Source organism: Acartia tonsa, chromosome 6 (assembly GCF_053477335.1).
Source record: "Acartia tonsa isolate MP-2025a chromosome 6, ASM5347733v1, whole genome shotgun sequence".
In the NCBI taxonomy this organism is placed as follows: domain Eukaryota; kingdom Metazoa; phylum Arthropoda; class Copepoda; order Calanoida; family Acartiidae; genus Acartia; species Acartia tonsa.
The window spans coordinates 5,413,756-5,431,132 of NC_137265.1; the positions used below are offsets into that span (position 1 = coordinate 5,413,756).

Genomic DNA, 17,377 nt, shown 5'->3' on the forward strand with positions numbered 1-17,377 from the left:
GCGGCTCATTTAGACATTTCAATAGAGAATGCCCGTATAATAAGAATAGTAATAACAACAATACAGGCAACTCTAACCGTAAAAGGGGAAAAGTCTTTGTAGTGCAAACACAAAACTCTGACGAAGAAGAAGCTTTGATGTCCCAATTTGAGAGAGTTGCAAGCGCACAAGAAGAAGAACAAGAGAAAGAAAGTAAAGAGGAGGACCAAATTGAAAAAGTTTTCTTCACAACGAACAAGGAAGAGCTTAGTAAGTTCACAGCGGAGTCAATCAACTGTGCTGCTTTGGATTCCTGCTGCACTTCAAGTGTGGCTGGACAAAAATGGATGGACATTTTCCTGTCATCTGTTCCCAGTGAGCTGAAAAGTTTGGTTCAAGGACCATACAAGAGTAAGAAAACATTCCAGTTTGGCAATCAAGGCGTGCTTCCAACCAAAGAAGCCTATACAATCCCAATTATAGTGGCAGGTAAACAACATTCAATTGAGGTGGATATAATAGAATCGGATATTCCACTACTAATGTCCAAAGCACATATGAAACAACTAGGAATAACACTTAACATGGCAGATGACACAGCTTCAATTAATGGCAAATTGATAAGAGTTGATACCACCAGTGCTGGACACTTTATTCTCAACTTGTTTGGCGATAATGAAAGACATGACAACAAGCTCATGCAAGAGATCTGTGCGGTAAATATGCTGGAAGAGAGTGAAGAGAACCAGATGAAGCTACTACACAAGCTTCATCGTCAATTTGGGCACAGGCCTAAACGAGTTTTCATAGAATTGATCAAGTCAGCAGATCAATGGGATCCCAAGTTTAACAAGATGATTGATCAAATCATAGATGGCTGCGAAGGCTGCATTTTGCGTCGTCGTAATCCTGACAAGCCAGCAGTTTCATTGCCCATGGCCAAAGATTTCAATCATATCCTAACTATGGATCTGAAGAAATGGGACGACAAACATTATATTCTCTACTTTGTTGACATGTTTACTAGATACACAGTGGGTACAGTAATAACAGACAAGAAACCTGAGACAATAGTTGCAAAATTGTTCAATGAATGGATCAGATACTTTACTGCTCCAGATATCATCTTGACTGATAATGGTGGAGAGTTCATTAATGAAGCTATGAAAGAAACATGTGGGGTTCTCAATATCTACCATGCCACCACGGCAGCTTATGCGCCGTGGCAAAATGGCCACTGTGAGAAAGGCCATTATCTGAATGATTGTGTGACTACATGTATAAAGAGAGATCACCCAACAATGTCTTTGGAACAAGCAGTGGCTTGGTCATGTGCGGTGAAGAATTCATTGACGAATGTATATGGATACTCGTCGTTTGAACTTACCTTTGGCAGAGCACCAAGACTACCAAATATCATGACGGATCCTATCCCGGTTTCTCAGATCGAGCCAAGAAGTATCCAGTTGAAAAAGAACATGGAGACAATATACAGTACAAGAGAGGCGTTTGCAAAGGCTGAGAAGTGTGAGAAGCTCAAGTTAGCGTTGAACAGAAAGATGAGAGCAGTGAACCGAGATTACAGCCCTGGAGAGCTTGTATACTACAAGAGAGAGAAAGATGATAAGTGGCTGGGTCCTGCAAAGGTGATTTTTCAGGATAGTAAAGTGATTGGCATACGCACAAGCTCAGGCTATGTTAGAGTCAGTGCTAACAGGATATGGCCTGCAGGTCAAACCTTGTCAGAGAGGCTAAGAGAAGAAGAAGCGCAACTTGATGACTTAAAGAAAGGGAAACCCGTCAACAGTGATAGTCCAAGCAAGAGTGAATCACGGAAACCAGTAAAGATGGAAATAGATACAGAAGATGAAGAAGAATTTCAGGAAGCTCAAGAAGAAGTGGAGCTAGAGAATCCAGATCAGATTGACATGCATCAACAAGAAGATGATAGTGTTAATGATGATACGACTGAAGACATACCAGAAGCAAATACTGACAAGAATGTGCCAGCTGAGAAAGTCATGAGTCCTGAAAAGTATGCGAAAAATCAGCGCATAGAGTTCAAGGATAATGGAAAATGGGAGAGAGGAGTAGTCCTAGGACAAGCTGGAAAGAAGGTTGGCAAGTACAAACATTGGTATAATGTGAAACTAGATAGTGGAAAACAGTTTTCCGCAGACTTTGCTCAGCAAGAAGTAAGGAAAGAGCAAATAGACAGTGAAGATACAATGGCTACATGGACCCTAGGCAACGACACAGGAGTTGACATAAGGCTTGACAATGGTAAAGTCATTACCATCAGGGATGAGCAAAACTTGATAGTGCTTGATGATGATCAGGCGTTAGCAACCTGGATCCATGAAGAAATTTTGGCAGTGATGTTGCCCAAAGAAAAGAGGAACACACCTGAGTGTATTGCAGCTAAGGAGCTTGAACTTCAAAAGCTAAAAGACTTCGACACGTATAATGTGGTAGAAGATGCTGGCCAACCCTTCATAACTACCACATGGGTACTTACTCAGAAAGGAAGTGAAGTCAAAGCAAGACTTACTGCAAGGGGTTTTCAAGAAGAAGACGAACACCCAAAGGAATCCCCTACATTGCAGAAATACTCACTTAGAACTCTTTTGACCATAGCTTCAGCTAAAGGATGGGCAATTGAAACAGTTGACGTAAAAAGTGCTTTTCTTCAAGGAACAACATTGAAGAGAAAGGTGTATGTTAAACCCCCAAAGGAAGCCAATGCCTTAAATAGCCTGTGGTTATTGAACAAGTGTTTGTATGGTCTTAGAGATGCCAGTCGTCAATGGTATACAAGAGTGGAAAATGTTCTAGAGAAATTAGGATTTGAGAAGTGCACTTACGATTCAGGATTATTTTACCTGAAAGTAAATGGCGTGCTGGAAGCATTAGTTGGTTTACATGTGGATGATTTCTTGAACGCTGGTGGAGAATATTTTCACTCTAAGATACTCCCACAGATACTGGACACTTTCAAAGTTGGCAAGTCAGAACGTGGAAGTTTTATGTATACTGGATTTCAGCTTAATCAAGATAAGAATGGAGTTTCTCTCGATCAGACAGACTATGTTGAGAATATTACAATTCCTGAAATTGACACAGTAAGACTAAGACAGTCAAAAGATGAAATGTCACATGAAGAACTTTCTACCCTGCGAAAAATGACTGGCCAGTTGAACTGGACTGTAAGATCCACGAGACCAGACCTGTCATTTAACATGATTTCATGTTCCACTCATTTTAAAGGGGGAACCATTGCTGATCTGAAGTTCGCAAAGAAGTCCCTACAGAATCTGAAAGACAACAAAGCTTTGCTCAGGTTTTCCAACCTTGGTGATTTAGCAAAGTCTGAAATTTGGCTATTTACAGATGCATCCTATGGTAATTTGAATGGAGGCACAGATAGCACACAAGGATACATTCTGATGTTGGTCAGACCAGAAGATGGCAGATGTGCACTAATAGATTGGAGGTCAAACAAGATTGACCGAGTAGTGACCTCAACGCTTGCAGCAGAGGCCATTGCTCTTACCAGAGGTTTGGATGCAGCTGTAGCATTTAAATGGACTCTGCAACAGCTACTAGGTGATGACGGTAACATTCCTGTTCGTGCTGTTATCGACAACAAAGACACCTATGAGAGTGTGCATTCTACAACAGATGTCAGTGAAAGGAAACTGCGCAGGGAGATTGGTGTGGTAAAGCAGATGCTTAAAGACAAAGATTTGGAACAGCTGATCTGGGCTAGAGGAGAGTTTCAGCTGGCTGATCCCTTAACAAAGATGGGAGCAAATGCTGAGTCTCTCACCAAGATTATGCAAGAAGGGAGAATTCCAAAAGACATTTTGGATGTGGTTAAGGCTTAATTGTCCTAACTGTAGATTGTGATTGTACATACATTAATTTGTAAATAAATATCAATAATATATGTCTAAAGTATTTATTAAATTAAAACTTTTTCTATTTTTGCCAAAAATGATAATACATTTATGCAAAAATATGCATTTATTTCTTTACTGAGTACACACATAATTGTCTAATGTCTTTGAAAATGGTTAGTTGTATCCACCGCTGACTATTCCCAATTTAATTTAAACTCAACGAGTATTAGGTGACAACTTTCATCAACAAATCAAAAATAAGCATTGAGTAGCGAATTTATACCTGGTAACCATGATTTTGTCAAGTTTGGTGCGGCATAACTGAATGAGAGTCAATAACAAATATGGCGAACAATGACGTGTTTTATTTAAAGCGGAAATTATTTAATTTTACTTTTTCGTGAGAAAAATGCGTATAAAATAGGTAAAATTTACTTTTTAACTTTTTTTACACAATAAAATCATTAACGTTTCATTTGCCTACAAATTCAGACATCGCTTTAGTGCTTTCATTTGAAGGTAAAACATTTCTATCTTAGTAATATAGAATTTAATTTCTATTAGTTGTGTAAAAATTGAATTTCCTATTTATTTTCTTATCAACGATAATGCCGCTTTTCTACAATACAACTCTCATTTAAAAACTTAGTAATTATGTTTGGATATTTTCTTAAGAATATTCACAATTATTTTATATTTTTGGTTTATTTACGTGATAAATTGTGTTTTTATCTATTTAGCGTGATTTCGTTAAGTCGTTTCACCTTTTATTACGTTTAATCAAAAATATGTAATTGATTTTATCAATTTTATTAACATTTTAGTATGTTTTTATTCTGATTTTAATAACCTAACTACCCGATAAAATACTTCACATATTTTCTTTTGGTAGTGATATTACAGCGAATTTTAATTTGTTTCAAAAATGAAAACAACGTAGTCTTTAACATGACAATGTTTGTTTTCTCCCTTTAATATATGTATTTCTTATATTCTAAACTATATTAAGTTATAGGATAAGAACGTAAAGCCATGATCTTATTTAATAATTAAGATTGTGTTTTTCTTGAGAGTAGGTTTAAGCTACCTAGTTTATAGTTTAAGTGTTTTTAACTATGCTATTTAATCTATGCATTTAGTTAAAGCTACTTTTTCTTGTTTAGTATGAGTGCCAAGAGTGGAAATGCCAAGTCCCATGTGGCAACCAACATCGTCGTACAGCTGGAGTCCGAGTCCGAGCATGTCCTGTTCAGTGAGCTGGAGAAGAACCTCATCTGTCCCGAGGAGGTTGACTGGCGTGTGCTGGAGCACCAGGACATAGAGCTCTTTGTGGAAGAAGTTTTAGCGCTGCTGGAGCGTAAACCTCCACAAAGAATTACATTGGCAGCATTTCAAGCCTTTGTAGGCGTGGTTCCGGTGCAGGAGTTGATCAGCGCGATGGATGGTCTGCTTGAGTCAGTTCGAGGAAGCAGGCACCTGATATCTATCCCAACCATGAGATACGTGCCCTCGGCATTCCCGTCGTGGGAGGATGTCACCAAGATCAACAAGTACATCTGGCAGAAGGCTGTGGAGATGGCGGCGCCGATACTCCTACTTCACAAATCGTTTCTCAGTAGGCAGAACGGGGCCTGGGTTGTGTGTCCTTCAGTGTACACTGAGTTTGTGTCCAACGATGGCCTGGGTTCAGAGCTCACCAAGAATGGCAAGTACAGGTACGCGGCCCGTTTGTTGCGTTACCACGGAAGTTTCAAGTCGGCGGAACCACCCTGCCAGCTATCAGAGCCTGTTGTGCCTCTCCCATTATGGAACACCTGGGCTTACATTGAAAATGAGTGTACCTGGGAACTTTTAAACGGCCTTGGTTACAACATGGACAAGCGTCTGACGTCCAAGAGGAAGGGAGGTAAGCCACGGGGCAAGGTCAACAAGAGGCAGAAGGCGGCTGCTGATGATGGGGTTGCCGTGGTGGGGGAGAAGGAGAAGGCGGCGAAGAATGTGGTGACTTATTCGGCCCCCATATCGGTTATCTCAATCGACTCCGACACGTTTAAGCGTGTATTCCGCGAGAACATGGAATTGAGGGCGGACTTGAAGGCGTTGAAGGAGAGTCTAGATGACAGTGAGGCCCACAATCGTCGTCAAGGTGAGAAGCTCAAGGTTGCTGAGGCTGAGCGTGCGCGCTATAAGCATGAGTCCCGGGCGTCGTCGAAAAGGTTGAGGAAATTGGATGAGGAGAGCTACAAAGACCTTGAAGAATGGCGTGTTGAAAGGGACGGCTTGTTGAAAGACATTTCGGACCTTGAGTGGGAGGTAGAGGACCTGTCGAAGGACAACAAGGAGTACCGGGAGAAGCTGGCCCGAGAGAAGGACAGGTATACGGTGCTTGAAGCTCAGCTTCACGTCTGGGAGATGTGGGTGAATAGCGAGCGCAAGAAGGACGAGGAGAAGAGGAAGGAGGAGAAGAAAACCAAGGAGAAGAAGTAGTGGAGAGGGGAGATATATATAAATGATAAAATATCTATTTGTGTTTTATTAATTATGTTTTGTTTATTTCAGGATTGTTTCCTGGTGTTATGAAAATATTTATGTGCTGTTTTATTAATTGATTATTATGCTTGTTTAATAAATATTCATTCCTTTGTTATGATGTGTTATCATTACTGCATTAATTTATTAAACTAAGCTTAGATGTCCTTTTCATATTGCAGATTATATCTTGTGAAGTAATTAGGGTTTAAAAGGTTAATTGCTTTTAAATATTTCTGTTATAATTCCAGATAAATAATGACTGATTAATATGGCTATAGGTGTTATGATTAGATTCCTATCAGGTACGGTTTTATGTCTCAATCATTAGCCCCCCAAAAATGTTGAAAAAAAACATTCCTTTCTGTTAGGTGTGTCTTGTGATGGAGCTGGCCAAGGGTGGAGAAGTGTTTGATAAACTCATAGAATATGGATCTTTATCAGAGCCAGAGGCTGCAAAATTGTTAGCTCAGGTAATCTTCATGTGGCCAGTGCCTACAAGCAGTACATTAAAATTTTGCCAAATCATAGATTGAAACCGAGACAAAAATCTTTAAAACTTAAAGAATATTGTTCAACTATTATTTTCACTGAATTGCTTTCAAAGATATTGTCTACAGTTAGACAGCAAATTTAGGCTTTTGCTTAGATGTGTCTACTGTTATGCTCAAAAACCTTTGACTGTTTTCAAAATGAATTGAAAATAAGGGGATTTCGGTTTTTTTTTAGGTAGCCAGACAGGGTTAGGCACCGCAGGTATAGGCCCAGTAGGGGTTGGGCATAGACAAGAAAAACTACCCCTACTCATTCAGATTTATGTAAAAACTAAGGTGGGAGGGGGTCATTGTTCCACAGGCACTTTTAAGGAAAGTACATTATTATTTTTTATGAATTTGGAAAAAATAACAAAAATTACGAGTTCGAGAATGCATTTTTCTTCTTGAATTGAACTTGTTTTGTTAGGTTTTAGAAGCAGTTGGGTACCTACATGCTCAAGGAATTGTTCACAGAGATCTTAAACCTGAAAATCTTCTCTATTATGATAATAAATCTAACTCTAAGGTAATTTTTAGTGTTCATTTCATTACTTGTCATGAACGTAAACATCAAGTGAAGTCTTATGTAACTTGCTTAGAGTTCTTTAGAAAATGGTTCGAATCCAGCTAAATTGCACTTGAATGTCTTAATTGTCTAACTAAAATTCGCCTTTTTTACTCAAATTAATTTTTCTTAGCACAATATTCGAATACTAGCGCCTACGCCCCTAGAAGCCTCTCGGGGCACTTCAGGTAGGAGGGGGAAAAGTCGATCTCATCCCATTTTAAATTTGTGTTCATTAGAGTAGAGTAAAAAAAATATTTTTTTTTGGGGGGGGGGTGGGTTAAGACACTATCCCCAAAAATAGTTTAAAACCTTCTCAGGACCTATTAGAAGCTTTACTGTAAAGGAGAACAATATTGGTTCAGCGGTTAGTGAGATCCTTCGGGACAGACAAAAACGTTTACCACTTTATATAATAGACTAGCGGCTTCGCCCCTAGCCTCTGGGGGCTTTGCCCCAAGAGGTGATAAAAAAATTAAGGCGAAATTCATTAAAGGAAATCTTCAGCAAAAAAAAAAAAAAAAAAAAAATAGGGGGGGGATTTTTTGTTTTTGGGGGGTTGGGGGTGTCCCACCCTCCAAGAAAATAGCTTAAAACCACCACAAAACCAATAGGTATATACCCTAAAGAGTAGAATCCGATCGGTTCAGTGGTTACCGAGATCTTAAGGGACAGACAGACAGACATCGTTCTACTTTGTATTATAGATATGCATTTGATTAAAAAGATGAGTCACCTCATATTCGATTGTCCCCTTCCTCCTTGCACATTTATGATATAGTGAGCAGATTCACAATAAAGTAAGCTATTTCGATACATGAGAAAAAATATAACTAACGCTTCAATAATCCATTCTTAAATGTTAAGGTGATGGTGACTGATTTTGGATTGTCAGACTATGAAGAAGACTTGAGACCTGATTCTGCTGTTTGTGGCACAGCTACTTATCTGGCACCTGAGGTAATCTTTTGTTGCACTCGATGTAATATCAGATTAGACTGAATTTGGAACAGGTTCTTGAAATTAAAATAAGATTGATTAGATCTCTTTGGATTTACAGTACGACAGATTCATATAACATCTAAAAAATTTAGTAAGGCTTGATATTTTAAGTACAGTCAAGTCATTGCTTGTTGTCAATTAATTTTCTTCTTCCCCACAAAATGTTTATTGTTTTTTTTTGTTTATCTAAAAATCAATATAATATAAGTTCTTAAAAGTTAATCTTCTCTACGTTAGTAGTACGTTATATTCTCAGTTACAAGCTATCCAATGATATAATTAAGAAATAAGATGATAGAAATTTTAAATGGTTAAAAATACACAATGTTTTATTTGACAAACAATTGGCAAATTTCATAATTAAGTAATGATTGTACAATAGCATAAAGCAATTGATGATACCTTTTTAATTTCTTTAATTTTAAATGTCAAAAAGAATCCTACATTTTTCCAACAATTAACCTTGCTTACCTTGACCTATTTACACACTGTTACTAACTTAAGTGGCTCTATAAATAATATACCTATTACATAGCTATGATATTATTAAGAGGAATTGCAAGGTTATTATTAACTGTTCCTATGTTACTATTTCATATTTTTTCAGACTTAGCTTTGCATTTATTTAATGCTTAACCTATATAAAAAGTTTTTTTTTTAATGGAACTGAAGTTCTGATTCTTTGAAAATAAAATGTTTACTGTAAGGTTTTTTAGTGAAATGCTAAAACTAGGTCCCTAGTAAAAGTTATACTTTTAGCTATGATTCTAAAAGTATGAAGTATGGAATATTTCAATTAAGGTTAATAAAGTTTGCTAATTAGAAGTAACTTATTTTATACTCTTTTTCATTTGTGTTAAAATGGACCACAAAATTTGTTTTTGTGTTCCTGATGCTTATTCTATAATCTCTGTTATGAAATGTATATATATGGGACAAATTAATCATTAAGTTCTGTTTATTTGTAGGTAATCAAGGGTACAAGTTCTAGTAGAGCCCAGGATATGTGGTCACTGGGAGTTATTTCATACATTATTAAGTTCCGTTTATTTGTAGGTAATCTAGGGTACAAGTTCTAGTAGAGCCCAGGATATGTGGTCACTGGGAGTTATTTCATACATTATTAAGTTCTTATTTGTAGGTAATCAAGGGTACAAGTTCTAGTAGAGCTCAGGACATGTGGTCACTGGGAGTTATTTCATACATTATTAAGTTCTTATTTGTAGGTAATCAAGGGTACAAGTTCTAGTAGAGCCCAGGACATGTGGTCACTGGGAGTTATTTCATACATTATTCTCTGTGGATATCCACCATTCTTCACAGACAAGGAATATATTTAATTGTTTTGTTTTTATTTGAATGTCCTCAAAATTTCAATATGCCCTCAATGTGTTTATGACGTTTAAACAAATTTTAAGGTTAGGTTAGTTAAGAAAAACCCTGCGGAAATGGGGTATTTAGGCCTTTTTTGGTCTTTTTTGATGTAGAAACTTACCTTATATTGTTTTTTCCCAGGTTTTTTTCCCTTAAATACACTGTATCGATACACAAATACATTATTTAAGATGATTCAGCAAAAAAAATATTTAAATATATATTTTGAATGCAGAAAGGAGATGGTAACAATGAGACTGAACTGTTAAACCAAATAGCAAGGAATTTAACTTGTTTTAATGTTATTTGATTCTAAGCATAAAATGGCTCTTCGTGCATGTTTGAATTAGTAAAATTCTAGAATTTAATGTTGTGAAAGTTATTCTTTAATTTTCTGGTTGAAATGAATAATGATACTGTTTGAGAATTAGATTTTTAAAATTTTCATATAATGTATTTTGCATTTTAAGTGTACATTTTATGCAATTTGATAACAACTAAAATATCATGACAAAACAAATCAAGAAGGGAGGGAGGGGACAATATTCTGTTATTACACCCAACGTTTTATTATAACGTTTCGCTTATTCCTCGGCTTAACATTTTTGTGGACTTTTATTAAATTTTGATTGGTTGATTTACTAAGTTGAGTGTCCAAACTTTTCAATGGCTAATTGTTATCTACAGAAAGGGTAGTTTTGTGTATTATCATTTGGGATGTACACCAAGTTATCGCCCATCGTCTTATCTCTTTAGATACCTGAAATAAATTGCACAATCAAGTTAAATGTTGTAACAGAGGAAAGTACAAATTTCATGAAAACTTCTGGGATGATATCAGCATAGAAGCCAAGGACTTTGTCAGAAGATTAATGAATGTTAACCCCAGTAAAAGATTGACTGTTGAGGAGGCAATGAAACATCCTTGGATTATTAGATACACTGGGTAATTATTTTTAGTAGCGATGCTACTCTATAATTTTGAATGTCCGTACGTACGTAAGCTACGTATAGTTAGAAACATGAATTTCTCAGTTGCTATTCACGATAGTTGGCTAAGCATCCAATAATTGTTATTTCTCGCATCGGATTATAAACAGCTTTCCGCGGATATAAAATGTATAATTATATGATTAAAACCAGTTTTTAGCCCCGAGATGACGAAGGCATGGACCAAAAAATTGATTTTAATCCTATGATTGTACATTTGAGTATTTCCCCGATCAATACACTCTATTCCCCACTTGGTCCTGTATTTACTATGGCTGCATGTCTAATGGGCTTTTCCTCTCTTCATTTGCAATGCTGTTTTTACTTTTACATTTGAGAGCTTCGCTACTTGTTGCCATCCTTGTTTTCATCCTTTTTAGGGTGTTAGTTTGTTTGCCTTAATTATTAAATGTCACAAAATTATCACTCATATTATAGGAACCGTTTATGACTTCATATTAAAGTTGTATTCAAATATTAATTCAACAATTTTTCAGAGGATATTTCCGAGACACCTTTCTTACCAACCTTGCCCAAGCCTTCGCTGTTCTCTTCATCACCATGGCATTCTTCTACATATATTTCTTCTCTCTATCAAAATACTTTAACATAGAGTATTTCTTTGTCAGCTGGTTGGCTGACACTCTGGGCGGAGTGCTGACAGGGGCTAGTGGTTTTGTCAGCAATTCATATGACTCGCTGATAGATGCCTGGCCAATTTTCTTCAAACCTATCTCAAAGCTGTTAGAAATGTATTTTGAAATGTCCACATAAACGATTAAAAGAAAGAAAAACCTATATTTTTGGGCATAATTTACAATATAATTTTTTTTGTTAAGAAAATTGACAATTTTACCGAGAGACATTTAACTGATACAATTATTCGTACATATTATAAAAATCCTTATCAGTTAAAATGTCTCTGAAAGCCTGGAAAGTGATGATACATACAGTAGTTGTTACACGCGATATACATACATTTATATCTGAATTTTGTCTTGCCAGAAATTAAATCTGACCATCTTTCCTTATACCTGAAAAATCTTCTAAATTGAAAAATTTGATTATTAAGAAATTTCAGTTTCCCTCCATTTTCCACCAGGGATATATCCTTGAAAGAAGATTAATTTTATGGAACTAGCCCTTGCTATTAAATATTGTGTTTTAAAATATATTTCTGTTATGAAGCAATATGCGTAATGTATGATTTTATTTTATTTATATTTATTTTATGTAATTTTAATATTGTATTCTGAATCATTTAAACCTTGCTCTGAATGGCATTTTATTTTTATCATTTTATTATTTGTGTAAATTGAATGACATAACTCGTACTAATTATTTTTTTTGTATGAATCTTTGTGAACGTTTTTATTCAATAAATAGTTGACTTTTTAATGCTTGTTTTATGTTAGCAATAACCAACATCTATTAGAGATATTTTTTTAGATGCAAAACTTCTCTATAATTAGTCATCTAGTTTTAAGCAAGGATTTATGTAAACATGATGACGTGACAGTGAAACAAATATATGAATTTTTTGTAATAATTTTGGGAAGCTTTGTATTGGTCCCCAGTTACGAGTCTAATTCAAGTTATTTGACAATATCTTAGTTAATAAACCTGTTAATTCAGAGACTTGGTGGATATGGAATGTTATTTGTTTTGGTTAAACCTTTTTTCAAGTGAGGTGGTGGTGGATTCCCTCCACTAAATTCGCCAGAGGGGTTTGACACCCACCTTGCGTATGCCAACTAACTACATTACATACATATTACATTGATGTTTCACCAGACTTTAAATGTAAAGTTATGTGATCGTAGCTGGCGAAAATAACGATCATCTCCCCTCATACTGGATAAACAAACGGACCAACAAATACAAGGTCCATATTAATTGCTAAGTTGACGACAAATTTTTCCCTGTATATATCTACATATAATCTTACTATTTGCGCATTTTCGGAATAGACCTTTTTTTGACAGATGGAAAAGCTGTAGGCAAATATTACCCAGGCACGCAAAAAAATACCTTTTAACCTTCACATTTGTACTAATAAAGGTCGATTAATTTTGTAATGTTTTCAAGAAAAAAAGATATGAAAAAATATCAAGAAGATAAGAAAATAATGCTTTGTGTTTAAAATTGCTTTAAAAATACCTTTGAAGAATTAACAAATCATATAATACACTCTTTTTAATAATTAACATAAATTCGAGATATTTCTATTAGTTTTTGGTATAAAATTCCGGAGAAACGGTTGACCTAAAATGTTTATATCTTATGATGAAATAATAAACTAATTTCATTATTCCAAATGTTTTCTTTTGTAGCAGATATAAATCAACCAATAGGAAAGCTTAATTTCTTTAGCAGACATAATTTGGCCAATAAGGTTCGTGTAATTATTACTTTGACCAATCATATTGTTTGTTTACATTCTTGCAAAAATTTATTTGACCAATAAGATTGCGTCATTTCTAATTTAACAAGATTGCATTGACCAATGGGAGTGAGTTTCGTATTTATTATTTCTGTTTATAAATATTTCATCAGCTGATTAAGAAATTACTCATAAATACATTTATAAGGCTTTAAAACATGAGAAATATCTCAGTTAAAATAAAATTTTATTAAAAATAAGACAAATTGACTGTAAAAAATGAAGTATTCTATAATAATATTATTGTGTTTTTACGCAAGTTTTGCGTTCGGATGGGGAACTTCATCTAGCGAGAAAAACAGAGTTCGATTGCAAGATGTTCAGGTAATATTTTTCCAGTATAGCTTCGAAACCGACAAATATCCGCTTAAAAGAACTGATTCTCAGCCATACGGATAAATCATGTATCGTATCGCATGTGAAAAATCATAAAATTAACACCAGCCAAGCCTTTGGCCCTTGAGTCCAACAAAACTGGTTTTAAAATCGTGTAATTTTTTTCAATATAATATCCGCAGAAAACTGTCTTTAATACGTTGTGATAAATTGCTATAGATAATATTTTAATCTTGTTTGGTATATTTTTATATAAACTTCTAAACTCTTATAACAACTGAAAATTTGTTAAACGGTCTATTTTAATTTTGTTTAATGATTTATTGTTTGGAAGTGCTTTGAATGATAATGATTATTTATCTACTTAAAATTAATTAATTATAATAAGAATAAAGGACCGATCCAGCGTGTTTTAATAAACTGTGCATTTATGAAATTTTCTCATTCGTTTTTAATCATGAAAGAATAAATAGCCTATAACTTATAATATTTTTATTTTAAAGATTTCATTAAATTTAATTTTACTAGGTATTGACACTACACCAAGGGAAGATGACCACGGGTCGTAGATCGAGCCCCGTCCCTCAGCTAAACTGTGTTGGAGGCAGTGCTAAGGGAATGTTTAATCCAGAGGTAACTAAAATCATATATAAATTAGATAAAAAAAATGGTAGCGTAGGTACCTAATAACATTGGTGTCTCATCGTTAAAATAAATTTTGACTAATACAATGTCTTACAATAGAATGATCTTTTCAAAGAAATTACGTATTGAAAATTATGGTTACAATTACATTACAAAATGATGAATGTCCTATTTTTTTTCCTCCAAAATAACAAGGCGTTGAGCAAATGGCCTAGGATTACATTTGCTTACAATTTTTTCTAGTTATCTGTTCTATGTTTAGTTTAGGTTGAAATCACACAAATATAGTACCTATATGAATTTTTATTTTATATTAGGTTGTTCAATGTTCTAACAGAGGATGGGACGGTTTGGATGTTCAATGGGAATGCAAGGCGGATATGGATATGGACTACAGGTTTGGTAAGCATTTATGCAATTCATAAGTTTATTTTTTTTCTTCTTCTAAAAGTAAATTGTATATGCAATGGTTCGGAGGAATAGGTATTGTTTTCTTCAATATCTATAATACAAAGTAGAACGATGTCTGTCTGTTTGTTTGTGTGTTTGTTTGTTTGTTTGTAGCGAAGGATCTCGCTAACCGCTGAACCGATCGGGTTCCCCTATAAAGGGTAGCTTCTCATAGTTCCCGGGAAGTTTTATAACTATTTTCTTGGGGGGTGGGACACAAAAATAAAAATAAAATAGTGGGGCGACTAAACCCCCCTCCCAAAAAAAAAAATAATTCCCTCCCCCCCAAATTTTTTTTCTTTTTCTTTTTTATTTTAAATCTAAAATACGAAAATTGGTTTGATCAAACCTCTTGGGGCAAAGCCCCTAGAGGCTAGGGGCGAAGCCGCTAGTGATTTTATAATGTAGGTAGTGTTAAAAAAAATGTATAATACATAGCTCTGTATTATTAAAATAAGTTATATAAAAAACCGGCAAAAATCCAAAAGTTACCTAGGTGCTTTAAAGTTTGTTTTATTTTCTAGGAAGTATAAACGTGATTTGTGAGGGTTTTGACTACCCCGAAGATCCGTACATCCTGGCAGGTAGCTGTGGGCTGGAATACACCCTTGAGCTTACAGAATCTGGTAGACAAAAGAGAAATACTGGATACAATTCTTATCAATATGATTCTTATACAGGTTATTAGCTTTTATTTTTTTTGCATTTTAATGATAACACAACAGTTTGAATTCTTTAGATTAAAAAGATTTCTGCCTTTCATTTATAAAAAAAAAACATACCAGGCCAGGCATAATTGTATTAATAACACAAAAACTCAAAAGTAATGGCTTTCAAGTTACGCTATAGATACAATATTTGTTTTCTATATAAAGTCTTTCCATTTACTAGGACTAGGTATTTATATTGTTTATTTCTATTAATATTGCGCAGATAAACCTAATATCACCTTTTCAAACAGAGAAATTTTAGTGTTTCGTATAATAAAAGAAAAAAACAAGATATAGTTACCTAGGTAGTTAACATATTAATATTGTTCAGGTAACACAGAAAACAGCAGATACAGCGAGAACAAATGGAAAGGATTAAGTGATTTGATCATATTTGGAGTTGTCTGCATTGTTATTTATGCCATGTACAAAACATGTATTGATACTCAGGTATAAAAATGCATATAATATCATTATTTTTCAACTTTGCTTTATTTTGTAAATTCTATAAAGATTGAATTCAATTATCATCACCTTGAATAGTTAACTTTCTAGATATCTTGTATTTCAAGCTTTCTATTTACAAGTTTCTTTTTTTTAAAAAGCCCTAAATTTACCCATTACACAAATAAATTTGGATTCATCAAAAAATCTTTACAAATACATTTTTTAGGATATGTCTGACCGCCAGTACAGCAGTACCAACAATGACGGGTATCCAGGCGGGGCCGGAGGTTGGTCTAATCCTGGTGGAGGAAGCTCGAGTTATCACCAGTCTCCAGGAGCAGGACCGGGCTACGGCGGAGACGCTAGTTGTGGAGCTGGAGGTAGGGGACGTCAGCCTGGTACAGGGGGCGGATTCTGGACAGGTGCTGGCATGGGAGGATTGCTAGGATACATGTTTGGTGCTAGAAATAATACAGGTATGTATAAATAATATTTTAAAAGTTACCTAATAGATTTTTATCATTCTGATAAAAGAAAATTCCATTAGCCATTTTACTTTAAAAATTTTGAAAAACTAGACTCAAAAAGAGAAACGAATAACTATAGGTATATCACAAGAATTATAAAAAAAAATGCTTTAAAAAAAATAGAAAATAATTTGATTTCATAGGTATACAATTAAAGTGAGTTTAAGCATCAAATATTGTACTTTTTTATCAAAGAAATTTTATCAAAATATCCGAATTTTGTTTTAGAAATTTTTGTAGTGCTATATCCAAAAAGTATTAAATCATCATTTAAATATTTTTCAGGGTATGGATATTACAACCGTGGCTACAATAATCCCTATTATGGCACTGGAACTGGTTGGGGCAACTCATGGGGAGGTTGGGGAGGAGGTGGGGGTGGTGGTGCAACATACAGACGGTCAGCGGGGGGTTCTGCGTCCCCTGGAAGCTCGGGAACGCGAACAGCCTCTGGGTTCGGTGGTACTTCCCGGCGATAATTTGTTATTTATTTTTGTTGTGATTTGTATTGTACCGAAATTTACGTGAATAATATATAGTATATGACTTTTTTGTCAATGTTTTTATTTAATTTTTGGCTGCATTTTTACTCTAAAATTAGGGTAGGTGAGATCTTGGCGCAAATTTTGTTAAAACCTAACACCTTTTTAATATGTGCTTTCTTATTTGATCAAAAATGTCAGCTTACAGCGCTATTACACACAATACCCCCAATTTAATGAGCAGTGATATCCACGCACCTTTGAAATAAAGGAGGGTGGTGTAGTTTTCGTTTGTATAAAACTTCAGGTTAGGTTAGGTTATATTTGGCACTTGGTGTCTCCCCATGGTTTTGGCCCGCCGCAGGGGTTAGGCATAGGAAATAACTACCTCACCTTATTTTTAATTCATTTCAACAATTCAACCGGCCACTTGTGTTTTTAGCTTACTTTAGATTTTCTA

At 35.1% G+C, this 17,377-nt stretch overlaps 2 protein-coding genes across 6 annotated transcripts in view; both read left to right on the plus strand.

Moving 5' to 3' along the window:
* Positions 1–12,275, plus strand: part of LOC145321656 (myosin light chain kinase A-like) — a 34,964-nt gene extending 22,689 nt beyond the window's left edge. For 4 of the 5 annotated variants that reach the window (XM_080163149.1, XM_080163150.1, XM_080163151.1 and 1 more), the window contains 7 exons: positions 6,782–6,883; positions 7,374–7,472; positions 8,379–8,471; positions 9,740–9,839; positions 10,121–10,167; positions 10,685–10,833; positions 11,375–12,275. In XM_080163149.1, the coding sequence (XP_080019275.1) occupies positions 6,782–6,883; positions 7,374–7,472; positions 8,379–8,471; positions 9,740–9,839; positions 10,121–10,167; positions 10,685–10,833; positions 11,375–11,651 (867 nt within the window). In that variant the 3' untranslated portion in view covers positions 11,652–12,275. Of the gene's footprint in view, positions 1–6,781; positions 6,884–7,373; positions 7,473–8,378; positions 8,472–9,481; positions 9,629–9,739; positions 9,840–10,120; positions 10,168–10,684; positions 10,834–11,374 lie in introns of those variants that run through there. The other variant, XM_080163153.1, reaches the window with a different exon arrangement.
* A 1,098-nt stretch (positions 12,276–13,373) lies between these two features.
* On the plus strand, positions 13,374–16,981 carry LOC145321660 (store-operated calcium entry-associated regulatory factor-like). The gene is made up of 7 exons (XM_080163158.1): positions 13,374–13,644; positions 14,185–14,289; positions 14,619–14,703; positions 15,276–15,431; positions 15,793–15,911; positions 16,135–16,384; positions 16,721–16,981. Exons 1-7 carry the CDS (start codon positions 13,540–13,542, stop codon positions 16,912–16,914), a joined length of 1,014 nt encoding a protein of 337 aa, XP_080019284.1. The 5' UTR covers positions 13,374–13,539; the 3' UTR covers positions 16,915–16,981.
* Positions 16,982–17,377: the final 396 nt, after the last annotated feature.